This window comes from Vanellus vanellus, assembly GCF_965231255.1.
Source record: "Vanellus vanellus genome assembly, chromosome: 3".
NCBI classification, from domain to species: Eukaryota; Metazoa; Chordata; class Aves; order Charadriiformes; family Charadriidae; genus Vanellus; species Vanellus vanellus.
The window spans coordinates 44200470-44219659 of NC_138907.1; the positions used below are offsets into that span (position 1 = coordinate 44200470).

General features: G+C 37.2%; 1 protein-coding gene across 1 annotated transcript in view; it reads right to left on the bottom strand.

Annotated features, from left to right (window-relative positions):
- RYR2 (ryanodine receptor 2) overlaps window positions 1–19190 on the bottom strand; it is a gene marked incomplete at both ends in the record, with an annotated part of 448394 nt that overhangs the window by 172966 nt on the left and 256238 nt on the right. Inside the window, 3 exon segments of the mRNA XM_082481358.1 lie at window positions 5875–6034; window positions 10661–10744; window positions 16025–16128. Coding sequence (XP_082337484.1) covers window positions 5875–6034; window positions 10661–10744; window positions 16025–16128 — 348 coding nt within the window.

The following is a 19190-nucleotide window of genomic DNA, read 5'->3' on the forward strand; positions in this document are numbered from 1 at the left end:
GTGTGCCACTGTGTGAGTGTGCAGCACATACATGTGAACAGGATCATTTACCTACACCATACATTTCATATTTTGTTATCCAGACGTCTAACTTTTCTGCATTTATGATGGCAGCTCACGTTTAACCATAAACCATTAAAATTAAAAATTATTTTGTAGCAGAAAAAGGAAAAATATAATTCTAACTTGTTATTTACTAAGTCATTTCAAGATTCCAGAACTGGAAAGTACAATAAACTCCTCACAATGCCATATCCTTGGACATGTTAACAAGTAATCCTAAATTTATACATCCAAATCTGAAGTTGCTTTCCTAATCTGTCACACTAGCAGCCAGGTTCTGTCCTTAGAAGTAAGTGCATCCTTAGAAATACGTGTACAGCTTCTACCTTCACTGAGGACTGTACCCACAAGGAAATCCTGGCAGAATGTGCCCTGCCTATAAATGGAACTAATATAACAGTATAAATAATGTAAAATGTGAAAGTGAGGTGACATAAGTCATTTTTACAAGGACAAGACGCCTTTTAATGTATATTTAATGATAAAGTGACAAGCTTTCAACTTGTGATTTTTTCCCCACACATCCACATTTCCTTAGTCTGAATTTCCAGAACAGTGCTTCTCTTGCATTGCTGCACTAGGTAGTCCGAGAAGACCAACTACTGATCAAATAGTGATTTCATATGCTTTCTGCAAAAATCTTAAGAAGTAAGATCCTGACTTAAAAGACCAAACACACTTGCATTTCGGACCAAAGAGAAATCAGACTTGATAATTGCTTCACAGTCCTAGGACAGGAAGCACAGAGCATCTTTTTTAAGAAGCTCTTCACACAGCGGGAAAAACTTTTTAGGTTGCTGATTTTTATAACCAATTGTTAAAGCTATGGGGTTTTAAATATTTTTTTAAATACATAAATGAGGTTTCTGACTGTTAGGTTCTTCAGCTACAACACACAATACAACATGAAGAAAAAGCAAGACACCGTTTGACTAAGGGTGACGTGACTAGGGTGACAATGCATATAAGCAAAATTTGAAAGTCAGACTCTTTGGCTGTAACCCCCACAAATAGTGGGGACCCCTAAAAGTCAAGCATTCAGGAAGCAGGAGGGGGTGGCTAATGTACTTGAAATTACTTTAATTTGCTTTCTGATTTCTAAGCTTGCCTCTTATCTCTCTTTCTGTCTTTTCCTTACTTGTATACAGGAGAATCCCAACATTTTATATATGACATTACAGTTTTATGAACGTCAACCAATATTGTAAGTCCATGGATAAACTATGTGAGTTCTGAATATCTTCCATTTGTTTGTGAAGATTTAGTCACAAATGCATCCTTTTATACTTCAGTGCTACTTTTTAATCAGCTTGTAATGAAAAAGAATCCTTAAGAAAACACAAGAAGCTCAAGTAATTATGATAGGACATAATGTCAAAATCTGCACATGTTAAAAAAAAGCTCCCTCTCATAGTACAAATGTTATTATTTTAATTGTCTTATACCAAGACTATATTGTTTCTTTGCCTGGTCCTATCTCCATTATCTGTCTTTGATCATTTACTATTTCCCAAGTTCAGAGATGACCAATCTTCAGACAACCATGTTCTCCCTTAAAGGGACACTGTCAAGTATTTTCATAATGATTTTGTGCTTGGTTTTCCACTTACCCCTGTTATTTAATACGTTCTTTTAAGCAGAAATATGTATTTTTCCTACCTTTTTTTGTTCCTTCTGCTCCTTTCATGGAGCAATAAGCTACTGTGAGTCTATCCTACTAAAAAATACTTACTTGTTTGTGATCAGTGTCATCACAGCTGTCAGCAAAGTTCTGGGAACAGGATTTATTAGTTAACTTCTGCTCCCTCTGCTGGCTGGCTGGTTGGCTCTGCAGCAGCAGAACAAAAATATAGTCATGCATGAAGAGCAGCTATCCCTTGTTAAGAAAAATCCTGAGAAGCCGTGGTGGATTTAGAAGAAGGAAAAATCTGGAACTCGGAAGGCATTTTCCCCACTATATTATAACAGAAAATAAATGTTTTCTACATGAACTACTTGACAGTATCCCTTTAATTTTTCATATTATATAATCCTAAAATGAGGTGGCACTCAGAATGGAATAGACCAATGAAATCATCTAATCCATTTTACAGCCATAGCACGATTGCTGTTTTTAACATATTAACCCAGCGATTAGTTCACCTACTTTCAAACTTCTCTTAAGTTTCTTTCCCTTAGGAAACTATTTCATAGCTCTGCAAGATCTGTTTATAGTATAACAGCATGACATCATGTCGCTTTATTACAGTACTGTAACATGTCCAGTAATATGATGGGGCAAAATGCAGCCCATGAAACAAACTCATTGTTGGAGTCAAGCAGAAGCACGTAGCAGTGCGGACAACAGCTCGAAGCTTGCTATGTGATGTGTATATCAGCTAAATGAGAAATATCTTTGCACTGCACCCAGAATGGAGCACCTTGCTATTCTGCCCTCTTCTTTTGAATTTTAATGAATGGTATTTGTTATCTGCACATTGTAAGCACTCTTGGAACTCAGTTGTCTGTCTTCTCTGCAGAAGAAAATAAACTTAATTATTTGAAAAGAGAAAAATAATTGAATTAAGAGGAAATAAACATCAACACCCCAAGCATGGCAGCTTCTACAGAACATACTATTGGTAGGAAAGTTTCCAAGGACATCATTAACCTGCTTAACCATGCATGAGACTACGGTAATTTATCTGCCAAGAATAAGGGAGTAAACTATACTACTAATCTTGTTGATCTGTTTCCTGAAGGTCATGAATATTCCTGAGCTCTTGATGATCTTTAACAACCATCCTCTGTTACAAGCATAACTATGACACTGTTCACTGCACCATTGTATCCTGGGCTGCATCAAAAGAAGCATGGCAAGCAGGTCGAGGGAGGTGATTCTGCTCCTCTACTCCGCTCCCATTAGACCCCACCTGGAATTATGTGTCCAGTTCTGGAGTCCTCAACATAAAAAAGTCAGGGACCTGTTGGAGTGGGTCCAGAGGAGGGCCACAAAGATGATCAGAGGGCTGGAGCACCTCTCCTATAAGGACAGGCTGAGAGAGTTGGAGTTGTTCAGCCTGGAGAACAGAAGGGTCCGGGTACACCTTATAACCACCTTCCAGTATCTGAAGGGCACCTACAAGAAGGCTGGAGAGGGACTTTTTACAAGGGCATGTAGTGATAGGATGAGGGGGAAAGGCTTCAAACTGGAAGAGGGGAGATTCAGAATAGACATTAGGGAAAAAATTTCACTGTGAGGGTGGTGAGGCACTGGAACAAGTTGCCCAGGGAAGTTGTGGAAGCTCCATCCCTGGAAGTGTTCAAGGCCAGGCTGGATGGGGCTTTGAGCAACCTGGTCTAGTGGAAGGCATCCTCAACCATGGCAGGGGAGTTGGAACTAGATGATATTTAAGGTCCCCTCCAACTCTAACCACTCTATGATCCTGTAATTCAGTATTCTTCTGACATTAAGTTGCAGCGTTTAACTTTAGGTTACATCCCTTACCAGATTTGTCTAACCAATTTTTCTATCTTTTTTTTTTTAAACAAAAGTTGTGGCATAGGGCAACTCCAGTGCTTTTTGGGAACCATAAAAAAACTCATGATTGATTACTATCACATCAAGACTCTTCAAAAGTAGAATCTTCTGTATCAACAGGCCCATCGAAACATACTTAAAGACAGTGTATAAACACATTGTGTAGATGTAAAGGAGAAACTTTTTTTATTGCCACCCACTCCCACTACATCTTTTGCTTATCATTCCCAACCCAGTAACAGTGAAAAAGTCTTTGACACTATCATTTAATCGCCTTTCTTACTTAATACCTCACTAATGCCAAAAACACAATTTAAACGCAAATTCACTCCATAAATATGGCAAAATTATCTGGTTTTTTCAAAGATATACACATACACAGGGTAGGTTAAATTGTCTTCAAGATCTAAGGAACTTTATTTACTACATACAAGTTGTGGGTTTAAATTTTCCCAATGCTAGTTAGAAACACAATAAACTAAGAGATGCATTGATTCCAGAAACTTGTTAACTTTGTCTTAACCAATATATTTTGTTGCAAAACTAAAATTAATTTTGTGATATGTCAGGATTCTATCAAAGCTGTAACTATTTCCCAACTCTCATTCATTTCAAATCTCCTGATTGGCCAGGCCCTGTATTGAAAATGTTTGGCTTCTGGGAGACTAAAATATATGGGAGGCACGGTATAAATTTAGTGCATTCTTTAATGTATCAGAAATATTTCTTTTGAGCGGCTGGAGACATACAGACTCTCATTCTAGAAATGAACTGTGCACCGCCTCCATAAACACAGGATTGAAATATGGGTTCAAAACGAATGAATCTGTTCCCTCTACCTGACAACAGAGAATCATCCCTTCCAACACTTCTCATGATTAATATTCTATCAATAAGAAACATTAACGGTCCTTCAAAATGGCCACCTTCCCTTACTTAAAGATGCAGTATTAGGGGAAAAAGTAATCCCGTTATAAGCAGGGGAGTTGCACCAATACTGAGTTATCTTCAGTGTCTATCTAGTAGGGGATATTACACACATTCCAGTATGCAAACACCAGAATTAGTTCATTGTCTGCCTAGACCTGAGTACAGAACATCAATTTCCTAAATAGTTTACGAAGTACCAAAATGATAGCTTTATAGTAAGATGTTATAATGGACAATGCTGAAATACTATGCAGCATATATTTTGTCACTTAGAAGTACTTTGTCAGTATGTGATGAGGTGAATTTAAGTGCCTAACTTAATACATATAAAACCAGATGTATTTAAAATTTTTTATACAACAGCTTTGCAAATAGAATGAGGTTTGGTCTTGTAGAAAAACAAAATTTGGAATGTGCTGAACTGAAATGTGTAACTTGAATTTTTTTCAAAAACAAAAAACCTGTTTCTAGGAAGGAAAGAGTGTGTACCTACAAAACAGCCGTTTCTCATTTTTGCAAAAATAATCATCTTTTATGCCCAGCGCAAAACGATGAAAACACTTTTTTTTTTCCCCAAGGGGTGAATTTTCCTAAATTCTCACTGTGATATGCTACCACACATTTATTAACAGAAGTGAAGACACCTTTCTCTATATAAAGTTCACAAATAACCGCAAAAAGAATAGAAACTATGACTCCTAAGGGAAAATTGATATAGTAGCTGTCTTGAAAAATAATAGATTAGAATCATTGTATAACCAATTGATTTTTTAAAAAAGAAAACAAACACCCTGAGTTTTGCTGATCACAGTGCACCGTGCTTAATTTTTACTCCCCTCCCTTATAACACACTGTGATACCTACCACATAGCATTCCTATTCACTGAAAAAAACCCTCTAAAGTAGGACTGGAACTTGGGAGACTGACATAACTACTCTGAGGTAAACATGGCTTCTACCAGAGGTACAACATATTAGCAAAGTGATTACTAGAAGTTTACATTCTGATTTTCCTGGATAAACAAAATGATTCAATTCCCAGAACTGCAAACATATAAATGATTCCCCTACTGAAAGTCAATGTTTACATTTCCTAAAATACTAGAGCATATTAGCTTCCTGCATGCAATTTTCTCACCCTGAGATCTAGATAGCATACAAGAATATACCATCAACTTTTTAATACTGCTTGTAAAAGAAGAGTCTTATACTGCTAGAAGATTTAGCAGAATTGCTTTAGTTATGTATTTTTGCTTTCTTTGACTGACAAACTCACATTCATTAGCTGCTTCTTCCTGCTTTTTTATCTCCATTATTCCCATTTAACAGTGAAATTTTAAGTGACTGAAGTTAGCACTTACCTGCTGGATACCGTATGTCCAGCCTTGCCTTATACGGTCCCTCGCCCACACATTGTGAGCATTCTCTGCTAGTTTATCCACCATAGCTTCTTGAGAGGGGGTCAGTTTGATAAAACTCAGATCCATGGGAGCAGGCTTATAGCCACTCAACAATTGGTAGCTGTCAAAAAACACAGAGCCAGCAGTTACTTTTCAGTAAGAAAAAAATTAATAGAACTGCAAAAGAAAGCAGTGGCATGTACGCAATATATGTATACAAATAATCTGTCTTTGAACATAAAGAATAATAATGTACTGACATTTGATTTTGTTTCAAGCTAATTGCATCTTGATGTGATGGAGTAGCTGATAATGAAAGCTACCCACAAGTGGTCCAAACTAAAAATGTTTTAAAATTATGTTAGTACTTTCACATTTTTAAAGTAGTAGATTAAGATATTGCTTATCTAAATACTTATATGAAAACTATTATTGTTACCTCTGAGCACTTTGCAATATTATTAAATCTACTTACCCCCTACTGAAGCAAGAAAACATATTCTTCCTATTACATATAGGGATGTGAGAGACAGAGCAGGTCAAATGGCTTACTCAAGATCACCTATAAGTCCACCTAATAGAAGTTTGTCTTTATAATACTTCATACCTTAACTACCCTTCAAATCATAATACTAAATGTTTAACATTTAAGCATGACTTCAGAACACAAAGACAGCTTCCTCACTATTTTTAGCGCTCCTAAGAATGAAGTGTTTACTTTTGTGAAGTTGTTCCTGTCAAGTTAATTATAGTCACCTCCCACTTTACTTATGACCAAACCTTCTTCAATAAAGGACATAATGGATATGGTGATGGATGCAGCACATCAGTACTGACTAAATTTACAGTGAAAACCTACGACGCTTTGCGGCACCACCATGGTGGTGGATGTTCACAGAATCACAGAATGATCAGGGTTGGAAGGGACTTCTGGAGATCATCTAGTCCAACCCCCCTGCCAGAGCAGGGTCACCTACAGCAGGTTGCACAGGACAGCGTCCAGGCAGGTTTTGAATGTCTCCAGAGTGGGAGACTCCACCACCTCTCTGGGCAGCCTGTTCCAGTGCTCTGCCACCCTCAAAGCAAAGAAGTTCCTCCTCACGTTTAGATGGAACTTCCGATGTTCAAGTTTGTGCCCATTACCTCTTGTTCTAAAGACGTTGCCTCCCTTACCTCAACTGATGAGGGAATGTGCAGGGGGAGGGGAGCAGGAAGAGCAAAGCAGGGGGCAGACAGACAGGGGCTGCACTGGGTGTTTGTGCCCAGGTGCCGGCGGGTGCTGCAGGGCGGCTCCTGTGGTGAACAGCCGGGGCTGCCCAGAGCCAGGCACAGCAGGTCCCAGCCGGCTCTAACCCAGCCACTGCAGGGCAGGGCCGAACCCTGCAGCCATGCTGGTGGTGCCTCTGGGAAAACATTTTTAAGAAAGAAGGGCAAAACGCTGCACAGGCAGAGAGGAATGAGGAAAAAAGGGTGAAAACGTGATAAACCGCCTTGCAGAATCCAAGGCCGGGGCGAGAAGAGGGGCAGAGGCCCTCCAGGTGCCAGAGCTGGTCCTTCTTGTGGCCCCAGGAGAGACCAGGCTGGAGCTGGGGACATGCCCTGAATATCCCCGAGTATTTCCCCTCGAGCACACTGACAAAACAGAGAGCTCTTTCGTGTTTTCCACAGGGTATGCGTAAAATAAACATCATCATTCTCTCTCTGAAATTATACGTGCTGGGGTGTTTAAAGAATGGGTAGTTTGAATAATTGTCTAATTATTTCCTAAACAACTTTGGCATTTTCTTGTATTTTTTTTTCTTTGGACTGACAGAGAGAAATCCAGAAAAAGAAACAGTGTTTAGCCCCATTCATATTCTAAAATATTAAAATACTTTACAAATTTTAATTAATTCTCTTGTGATAACTATTCTAAAACCCATTTAAACAAATCGTTGGTTGAAAACAGCAATTGAAAACAAGCAAGTATTTAAAGGGGATTATCATCTACAAACATGAGGTTGGACCGTCCTTCAAAATTACCACATTAAAAAAAAAAAGTTTAAGTCTGAAAACACCAATTCAAGAACGTCAATCCAAAATCAACCGTTCATGCAGTTACCAATCAGTAAACTTCTATGACAGAACTAAGCAAGCAGCAGGCAGTGGTGCTGCCCCCTCCCTGCCTCCTCAGGTAGCCGTGAAGTTGCTTCAGCGAGATGAGTAAAACCAGTCAGTAAGGGAAGCAGTGAATCATACAGAATTAACACATTTGTCAGGCTGGCAATTACTGTGTTCTTTCCTGTCACACTCCCCTGCACAAGTGTTACATTGTGCATTTAAAAGCTACTATAGCCACAGCTATTTTGATACAAGAGCAGGGTCAAAGAACCAGGGGTCACAAAGGATGCTCTTGATTTTGTCACACAGGATGTGTATACTTTATTTCAGGATGCAAATGAATACTGAACAAGGGTAAGTATCAAAGGATACTAAGGAAAATAACAAAAGCACGTTCTGTGCACAAATTCATGTTGGAGAATGGTCTTTAGCTGCAGACCAACGTTATTAGTTGAAATGGGTAGCTAAAATCCCAGCTCCTGCCCAGTCATCTGCTCATCAGTATCTTACTGTTCTTATCTTGCTCAGTATCTCTGCTGGCTTTATATTAACAAGTTTTTTTAAGATGTAGGTAAAGCAATGTGGAATAATTTTCAAGCTAAAAATTTAACTGCTTTAACAGCATATTATCACTACTATATTGATCTGCCACTGATTTACAACCACCATGATGGAACTTTTATTTGTGTCACCACCTAAAGTTACAGAAAGAGTGGTAGATATGTTTTCAAGTGATCTTAGTCCACACTCTGCTTTCTTGATTAAAGATCTTCAGCAGTCTACATGAGTTGTTTTACAAGAGAAAAATCAAATACAGAAAAAAAAAGTTCAAAAAGCTTTCTTTTCAGTCTGACAATTCTTTTCTTTTCCCATTTCATTTACTTTTTTTAAACCTATACAAACACTTAATATTTAGAATTTATTAAAATAAAGACTTTGAATATTTCAGGGAGGTATTATACAATTAAAAGTTATTGAAAGATGCTTTATCAAAAAACCTAAAGTAAAGTTATACCAGGAAAAGTCTTCCTAATAGGAAGATAATTTCCATCAGCAAAAGTTATGTTTGCAGTACACTTTAGCCAGTAGTTCAAACTGATCCAAAAAAGCTCTTTTGTGAAGTGATGCTGTACTAGAAAAGGGAAAATTCTGGCACAACTGTGAGTTAAAAATATGCTTTTCCCCAACTTATAACCAGTGTGGCTGTGACGCCAAAATTCTGTAGGACTGACACAAATATAAACTTGTTCTTAGTATTTTATAATCTTCGTTGTTACAACAGGATTGCAGAAAAGAAAAAAGCAAAGGCTTAAGAATACAGACAAAAATATACAAAGTAAGGTTGAAAAATTTCTTAGAAAGCAGAGCAGATGAGCTAATTACATTCAAATGATGTCTGTTGCTTTTGTTTTTCATAATAGCAAAAGCTTTTATGTCAGGCAGATATGAGAACCTACTAAATTATCACGGGAAAATTGAAAAAGCGTTGCGATAACGTGTTTGTATCATCTACAGGAACAGAAATAACTAGCAAACACAGGAAGTGACATCTCTTCTCCCATCAAAAATTTGGCTTTTCACACACTACCTCTAATAATTTAACTGTGAAAGAGCAACCCTTCTTTCCAGGACTATATCCCACAAAAAATGTGATCCAGTCTTATAGCTGCACAACTGTATCTAGATTATGAAATATTTTCTCTATTTTTGCTCAACAAACATCTGATGCTATTGAGAATGTTACCACAATTATTTTTTTCCTTTTTACTCATTTCTTCTATCCATTGTATGCATGTACTATCACTTACCATTGCTCTTAGTCATAACCAAGGAAACTAAACTACTAATTTAAATTCAGGAATACCAACACTTAGAAGTTCTCTCATACTGAAACTGTAACCTTTACCTTTCTGGTTTTATACACCTTATAATCGTCCTTGAGCCCACTGAATTTTATACCAATCTAGACAAACTTATAAACCATGGGCTCAAATGTATTTTGAGCCACGGGGCTGTCATATGCTTATCACCAACTACAGTTCCATTACTTTCAACTGTGTTAAAGCTCCCAAATTCTTTATTTCCAAACTGGGGGGCACACTGGTGCTAAGCAAGAAGCCAGGACATTTTGGCTGGGCCATGAGAGTTGTTTTCAGAGCTGCAGTAGTGGAGACCACTATACCATACCAGCCCAAGTCCAGTCCTACCAATGCTGTTGCCATTCAATCACTCAGGAAAAAGTCAGGTGGCTATAGCAGTCCTCTCCACTTCAAGTCACTAAATGGCCATTCTATGACTTTCAAAAAGGGTTGCCATTAAATTTTGCACAGCAAAATACATTGACAAGTTTGCTGTAAAAAATCTTTATCAAGTTTCTACAGGACACTCCAGATATAAAAGAACTACGCAACAATGAATGCCAGACATGTCAATGAATCATGGAAAACCTAAACTTTGTCTACGCATCAGATCATAAACATCTAAAAGAAAAGGTGTGGATGAAGGTGTGAGTAAATCTCAGAAAATTCATATGCATACATGCATACCACAGTACCAATAAAACTAGCAAGATAAATATCACATTGTTAAAATACAGTTCACTTAACTCACACTGCCTAACAACAAATGCATTTGAATTTCAACTTACTTCTTTGGAAGTTTCATTTTTTTCACTTTTTCTTCAGCATGTTCATCAGCAATTCCAACATGGCAGCCTAACGCCAGCAGGGTTCTAGGACACAGAAATTGGAGACAAATTACTGCCAATGTTTCTATATTCAGAGTTGTGCTGCTGGGTATATAAATGGCCCTGTCCAACACATGAGACCTATTGGAATGACAGCAATGTAATATGGAAAGATCAACTCCAGCCTTTTTATTTAAGCTTTCTGATAGTGTTAAGAAAATGCCACCAGAGGTTCTTAAAATTTTCAGTAAAAATATGAGTGGACTACTTCAAAATAGAACTATTATACAGTCTATTTCATCTACATGAGGCATCAGTTGAAAGACTCCTTGCCCTTGAAATATGTATTTCTGCTTTATATAATTATTCTTACTGCTTATATACTCATTCATACTGCTTTATATCAAAATCTATTTATGTTATTTCTTCAAAGCTGATGAAAGCAGAAAAGGCAGGAAACATCACTTGTTATCCTTAGAACGTGTCTTCTTTACAAAGAGAGGCCGTAATTCAGAGATTTTAATTGGATCTGGAATTTGTTAGAACATGCTACTGAAAAGAGGACTGTCAGCAGAACGCATGATAGGCAATAGGCCAAAACTACCATCTTAATGCTCAGTATGGATGTGCACGTTAATCCACTTCAGAGAAAAGGATTAACGGTAGGCATTATATGTCGTGTACCACAGGGCTTCTACCACAGAGCCACTGACCCAGGCAGCCAGAATTGGCCTGACTCTGCAAGATGCAGCTCATTTCACAAAACAAACATGCTCTACATAACCTTACAACGCGGTCAATGTTATTAATCGGGTTTCTGATTACTTCAGACCTCTTCCTGTCCTTACAGTCACACTATCCAGCAGCATAAATCTTAAATCTCATTAATCTCCACGATTTGATCTGCAACACATCAATTATTTGTTCCTGCACTTACTGGGTTATCAAGTCTTTAGCCTAGGTGCATTACTAAAATAGTGACATTGAAATGAAAGGAAATCTTGGACGAAAGTCAGAGACCACACTGGAGTTGGATGAGCATTTTCTCAAAATCTGAGGGTGACGCCTGTATCTTTGACTGAAACTGATTAGGCAGAAGAAATCACAAGTGTAAAACTCAGACTCCATTCCTGGTTTTCCCAAAGCAAAAGAAAGCTGGAAAACAAGGGTTTTATTTGCTCTTGTCTCTAGTTAAAACAATATTTTATAGTCTTGCTTTAACTATATTTACTGCTCTTGAACCAACTGAGGGAAAAAAAGAGCATAAATATTGCTCTAGCAGTATTTCTCTTGGTAGATAAATCATATGTTTCAAGGAGGCTCTTACAGCATATTTTTAGTGCTAGCTACAAGAAGTAAATCCTACTGTTATGGTCTGTGAACCCTGATTTAAAATTAGACAGTAAAATCAGATATAAGGAAATCAACATGCAGAGGTTGCCTCCTGCACAACACTATCTGCTAAGAATACTTAATGCAGCTAAATTTCAATTGGCATAAATCGTACCCAATTCCTACACAGCTATCACCAGCATAAGAGAACATATCTAACAGTGGAAAGAAGTACAGAGGAGCTAACTCCTGGTAACCCTAATCTTCCTGTAATGTAAGACATTTGAACCTTATATTATCTCCACCCAGACACAGCACATTCAAATCAGAGAGCCACAGCAGGATAAAAAGGCATACCATAGGTATGCCTTTTTAGGCATACCAGGTAGATAGAACCTGAAAGACCCCTAAAGTACTTCAAAGCTAAAAAGAAAACTAGAAATGGTTGAATGCAATCCTCGCCATAATATTGATACATGTAATTATCACACACAACTGAGTAAATAGGTAGAAACAGGAAAGTCAGTCACAAAATAGTAAGCATGAAAAAAAAGTACAAGATCAAAGTACAAAATCTATATATGAATGTGCAGAAACTGCATGAGCAAACATATTTTAATCCTATGACATTTTCAGAGGTAACTCATTCCTGAGTCTTGACATTTCATATACTATATCATTTTTATAGTTCATGAAAGTATTCAGTCATACTGAAAAATATACAGACATCCCAATATATTGAAAAGAAATGTTGTGTCAGATAATATGACCCAGAACTACTTTGTTCTAGTAGAGCTGGCAGCAAAACTGGCATCAAACCAATAAAAAAACCCAACACTTACAGTAAGAGTTATTCTTGGTGACTTCCAACTACTTCAAGTATGCTGTATGCAAATCATAAAGAATATAGCATATAGCTGACTAGAGGAAGTTTTAAAAGAACATTTTCTTTCCCTCTTTCTCGTTCTCCTCCACTGAGGTTGACTGCTAGGCTAGAAACAGCTAGTAAAGAACCAGTCAAAGTATCTTACAATTCAAGTCATCACAGTATGGATCACCTAAAATAGATTAGTGCACTAACTTCTCCACCTTTGCAAGCCTGCAAAAACAAACTGAGCAAGACGCTCATATTCTAGTCCCTGAACAATAGACATCTACGTGATAAATACAAGATGATATTGCAAGATTAGAACTGTATACTTCAGAAAACAAGGATTAATACAAGAATGAAATGAAGGCTGACCTCAGTAACCATACAAATTTTTAAATCCATAGAAGGACTCAATGTTTTAGGTTTTGAATACTATCTATTTAATGAAAAGGCTGTCTTCTTGAGCAAGTAATAAAATTACCAAAATAAAAGTAATCCATAATTTATACATTTATAAAGCCAAATTATATTTTGTTTTGTCAGGGTTAGATTTAGAAAAGCATTGGGTCCTGAACCAATAATAACGTAAGGACTACTAAAATTCATTTAATATTTAGTGAAACATTAGGAGTGTGCATTTAATTCTGAGTCTGATTTTTATGTTGCCTGAGCCATATTATACAGAGTATTCTAGCAAAAGATCCAACAGTAGGGAAAGTTAATGAGATCATCTGTTGTAGTTTTATAAAAAGGAAAGGAATAAGCTATTCTGGATTCTTAGCACATTGTTGTGTTGACAGGGGTCTCAACAGATTTTCTTGAAATTCCAATATCTAGCCGAAGACAAATATGAACTTATTTTCTTGCCTGCAATGGTGTTCCATTTATCTCTGAATGCTTTATCTCTAAATAATGCCAAAATATCCCTCCAGAAACTGTTTTACATTCAGGGTCATAACTATGTTTTTCATCGAGTAATTTACTTACTATGGGAGTGGTGGATCAGTAAATACCGCAGAGAAGCTGATCAGAGAAAGACACTATGAGGCAGAGTCTAGTTGGAGGCCTGTAACCAGTGGTGTCCCCAGGGGTCAATACTCGGTCCAATTTTGTGCAATATACTCATAAAGGACCTGGATGAGGGGACAGAGTGTATCCTCAGCAAGTTCGCTGATGATACCAAACTGGGTGGGGTGGCTGACACCCCAGAGGGCCATGCTGCCATCCAGCGTGACCTGGACAGGCCAGAGAGCTGGGCAGAGAAGAACATAATGAGGTTCAACAAAAGCAAGTGCAAGGTCCTGCACCTGGGGAGGAACAACGTAAAGCGCCAGTATAGGTTAGGGGTGGACCTGCTGGGAAGTAGCTCTGAGGAGAAGGATCTGGGGGTCGTAGCAGACAGTAAATTATCCATGGCCCAGCAATGTGCCCTTGTTGCCAAAAAGGCCAATGGAATCCTGGGCTGCATAGGGAAGAGTGTGGCCAGTAGGTCGAGGGAGGTCATTCTCCCCCTCTACTCTGCACTGGTGAGGCCACAACTGGAATACTGTGGCCAGTTCTGGGCTCCCCAGTTCAAGAGGGACAGGGAACTGCTGGAGCGAGTCCAGCGAAGGGCAACTAAGATGATTAAGGGATTGGAGCATCTCCCTTATGAGGAAGGGCTGAGAGAGCTGGGACTCTCTAGCCTGGAGAAGAGAAGGCTGAGGGGAGACCTTATTATGGCGTACAAGTATCTAAAGGGTGGGTTGAAGGAGGATGGAGCCAGGCTCTTTTCAATGGTTCCAAGTGACAGGACGAGGGGCAATGGGCACAAGTTAGAACACAGGAAGTTCCGTTCAAATACACGGAAACAGTTCTTTATGGTGAGGGTGACAGAGCACTGGCACAGGCTGCCCAGGGAGGTCGTGGAGTCCCCTTCTCTGGAGATTTTCAAGACCCGCCTGGATGCAGTCCTGAGTAATGTGCTCTAGGCAATCCTGCTTTAGCAGGAGAGTTGGACTAGATGATCTCTAGAGCTCCCTTCCAACTCTGAAACTCCGTGATTCCGTGAGTGTTCTACCTAGCTTTCTACTATGAAGACAAAGTCCTCGTGAGTGTAAATGCTATATTGCACTATCAGTTTACATAGCAGATTTTTTAATAATACAGTACAAATATTCCCAGAAAAGTACTACCACATGTAGATACTCATCCTTTGTGAACGACTTGAACAGGAAAAAGCAACTACATTGTAACAAGAAAAAAAAAAAAAAGAATATATTTCACTAAACTGCAAATAGGAGTGACTGGAGAACCACATACACCACTGGGCATTTATCAGTTTGAGAAATATTTTTACTTGCTGGCTGCATACAATGCTACACACAGAAGAAATTACTTACACTAATAGATTTTCAGTGCATTTGCAGCGAATTAGGAACTCACACCTGCTTGATTGACAAAGCTGAGATGCGGAATTGTATCTTTGTGAGCCAGATAACTAGGTTACTTGAACAAACCCATTAACACTGAAATTTTTTAGCATTCCAACTGGAGAGCTTCCATGTCATTCACACATCCAACCACCCATCCACAAAAGGAGGGAATGACTACTACTGTTTTGTAGCAACATGCACAGATGACAGAGAAATAGCAGCAAGGGGTCCTTAAGCAAAGCTCATCGTTAGTCACGTCCAAAAAATATCTATTGATTTTCAAAGCGCACTTTATGAATAGAGAAAATTAAAAGCAATTAAACTTAATTCAAGCAAAGAGGTTTGGTGGTTGTTGGTTGGTTGTTTTTTTTGGTTGGTTTTTGTTGGTTTTTGTTTGTTTGTTTGTTTGTTTGTTTTCCCAAAGCTTGGATCTATTTCTTTCCTCCAACAAGATGAAAACTGACTGGGTTGCCATTTCATAATCAGCATTACCACAATAATTCTAAAACTCCATAGATATTAAAAAGACAACTATCAAAGCCATTTTCAATGCCACATACATCATCCATTAAGGTATATCACTCCCCCATTTTCACATCATTACCCTCACCTGCACATCAAATTGTAATTCACATGTCAAATTATAATTCTGGAAAATGCAACTCCTTGGGAAACTCGCTATAAGGTTCAAAAGTATTAGCAACTTACTTCAGTGTTTCAAGTGACATTTGCAAGTTATAATTTCTTTCCTGCTCAGGCAATTTTGAGAACTCCACTAAGCATGGGTGTTGTCTTTTATTGTCATCTCTAACCTGGAAAGACAGTAAAGAAATAATCTTAATGTGTCTTAAAAACTAGAAGAAATTTAAAAACAGTCCAAACCACAATCCTGTCAGAATTACTCAAACTGAACAACACTTCAAAACAGAAAGCATTCTGTATTCTCAAAGCACAATCATTCTGTTCAAGTAAGGCAGAATTTGCATTTGCAAATAAACTTCAGATTTGCAGATCCCAAATGGAATAAATGCTAATTTGTACTTTTCAATATACAGATGTTCACAACAATTATGCAAAGTTCAAGAATAGTGTAATCTATGTTATGTTTTGACACACAGCCATAAAATAACAACTCATCTTCAGCACCATGTTTGAAAAATTATGCATTCAGGTTGTATGAATATGTTTATATGAATAGTTCCGAGTCCTTACCCTACAAAAGTAACGATATAAAGGATAAATCTAGCCTAACTTAATTCAGAAAATGTTTGTTTCTTATTTATGTCCAGTAGTATACAAGCAGAACGCAACTGTTCAGCAGTCACAAATGACTGGAACATTATTTTACTTTTACTGTAGTGACAGTAGAGTTATGAAGAATATAAGTTACAAAATACTACATTTTATAAACTTAAAAATCATGAAAAATATTTTTAACCTGCACTACTTCTATATAGTTTTAGCCATACCTAGGAAGGGCAACTTGAGAGGTTGGGATAACTGAACATTCTACTGCTCTCAGCTTTGCATGTTTATCATGCTAGAGCTCTGTCAACAAAATCTACAAAGATTATGATGTCTTGCCAGAAGGCTTGGTAAAAAACATCTGTTTGCAGATATTAGCTAAAAGATCCCAATGAAAGTGTTAACCTTTGCTCAGCTGAGACTACATCTTTACCTATATATTCAAACACATTTGTGTCCATCTTTCATGGATGGTAAGCTCCCATTTGTATTAATCTTTAAAGTTGAAAGGAGAAAGTTATCGAAAAACAACATTATCAACAACTTTTGATCAATCAAATAAATTTGCTGGAAAATGAGATGTTAACAGTTGAAGGTAAGAAATCTAATTATTATACTTTTTCCAAACAGATCTTTACTCTTTTGGTGAATACAGGATGGCTTTTAAATTGTTTTAGCCGAAAAAGACCAAGGCAGGAATTCTCAGTGAACTGGTACCATTAAACTGTGTATAATCTGTTCTCAACAGCTTGATCTGTTGTTCATACACAGAATCAGATTTGATGTCAAAAAAGGATAAGAAAGTCAGTAGTACATGAACTGTCATGAAATTCCTGACTTTCAGAAAAATAAGGTATCACACATAAACTAATTGCTTCCCTGCATATTGCATGAAACAAAAGAGCTTTTCTTTGGCTATTTTAACGTAAATGTCCTAAAATGAAAAAGCTCTAGCATCATGGCAATAAATCCATATTTAATATTTAAGATTACACTTAAATAAAATCATAATATTGGGACATAAACATAGTGCGTTAGAGCAGGGGAAGGAAAAAGTCATCTGCAAACCATAACCTATTCATAAAGTTTCTCTAATTTCAAGTCCTGAGTGTTAATTATATATGAGTACTCTGAGAGTGAATATGAACATGGATCACTGATAGCTGAAATTTATTTTTTATTTATCATCTTCTATTTTTGTCAGTTCTGTGTTTTTCTATAACAATAACTAAACTGTACAGTACTGTTCAATCTAGTTTATTTAATCTCATGAAAAAAAATTTCTCTACATTTCTGAATAACATATTTTTGCATTTTAATCTAAGCATGTAATAATTATCAAATTGAACAGCAGACATTTGTTTATCTTTTGGACTGAAAAATATTTACAATTTCCAGGGAAAATTTATCTTCATTTGATGGGCTTAATGTTCTTTGGACAGGCAATACAAGCAATTCAACTGTCAAGCTACTTGATCAAAGTCATTAGCAGCTAAAATGAGAAACACCTTTTAGCAGACACTGAAAATGTTTATTTGCAAGTTTCTTTTAAAAACATATGGTAATGTGCATTAATAAAGATACAGCATAGTCTCCACTAAGAAAGACTACTGTAGATCTGTGTACAGCTAATTTAAATCTCGGACATCAGGTGTTCTCAGAATTCCAATGTTAACTGAATTTCCCTTAGTGACACTCTTTTTACACTACAGCTTCAATGTATAATACTTCTATTATATATTCAACATATTTTGTAGGTTGCCTTCCAACCCCTTTTTTCTTTTCCTGAGTAGAGTATAAAAGTCTACTGCCTTGCAAATACATTATATAAGTGGCAGAACTCATGAAACTTATCAATTCTTAATTTTTGTGGCTAGTTTTAAACATACAGCGAAGTTTTAGAGCAAGAAAGACGCGCAGATGCATCTGATGATTTCAAGCTGGACACCTAAATACCACTCATATTCAGACTGATAATGAAGCCAGTTAACAAAAGTCCTTAATTTTGGTAGATTAGTTTCTCCTTTTACTTTGTTTAATGTATAAAATGCAGTGGTAATATCGCATGCAGAGCTGATGAAACAGGTATGTAGGCGGGAGTATAAAATACAATCTACAGCAGATTCTTTGAATAGCCTGGAGAGATATTTGAATCTAACAAGTCTGTTTTCTAGCCTCTAAACGTTTTTACTTGGTGAAAAAACACCACTTTTTCAGAAAAGGTATCTACTATATATAATTAATCTTGCTGTGAATTAGAGAGACCAAATCTGACCAAGATTAGAGCACTTATATGTGTTTGTCTAAACCAGCTAATTTCTGTTTCATGCCTTCCCTCAGTACTCAGTAACTGCAGTGCATCGATTCAGATAACTAGAACTGGCAACAGTGGCTTAAACTGATTAAATCATCTGTGAGAAACCAATATGAAAAAGAAGGTAATCAGCATACACTTTGCCACATTCCCAAAGGGAGCACACCCAACCGTAGAACACTAAAGCTAGAGAGAGAAAGCTGAATAACTTAAAAGATTTAGCACCTGTTTTCATTCTGAATGTAACTACCGCATTTATTGCTGCTTAACTTGATACTTACTAGATATCATTTAAATTAAAATAGTGTTTAACTG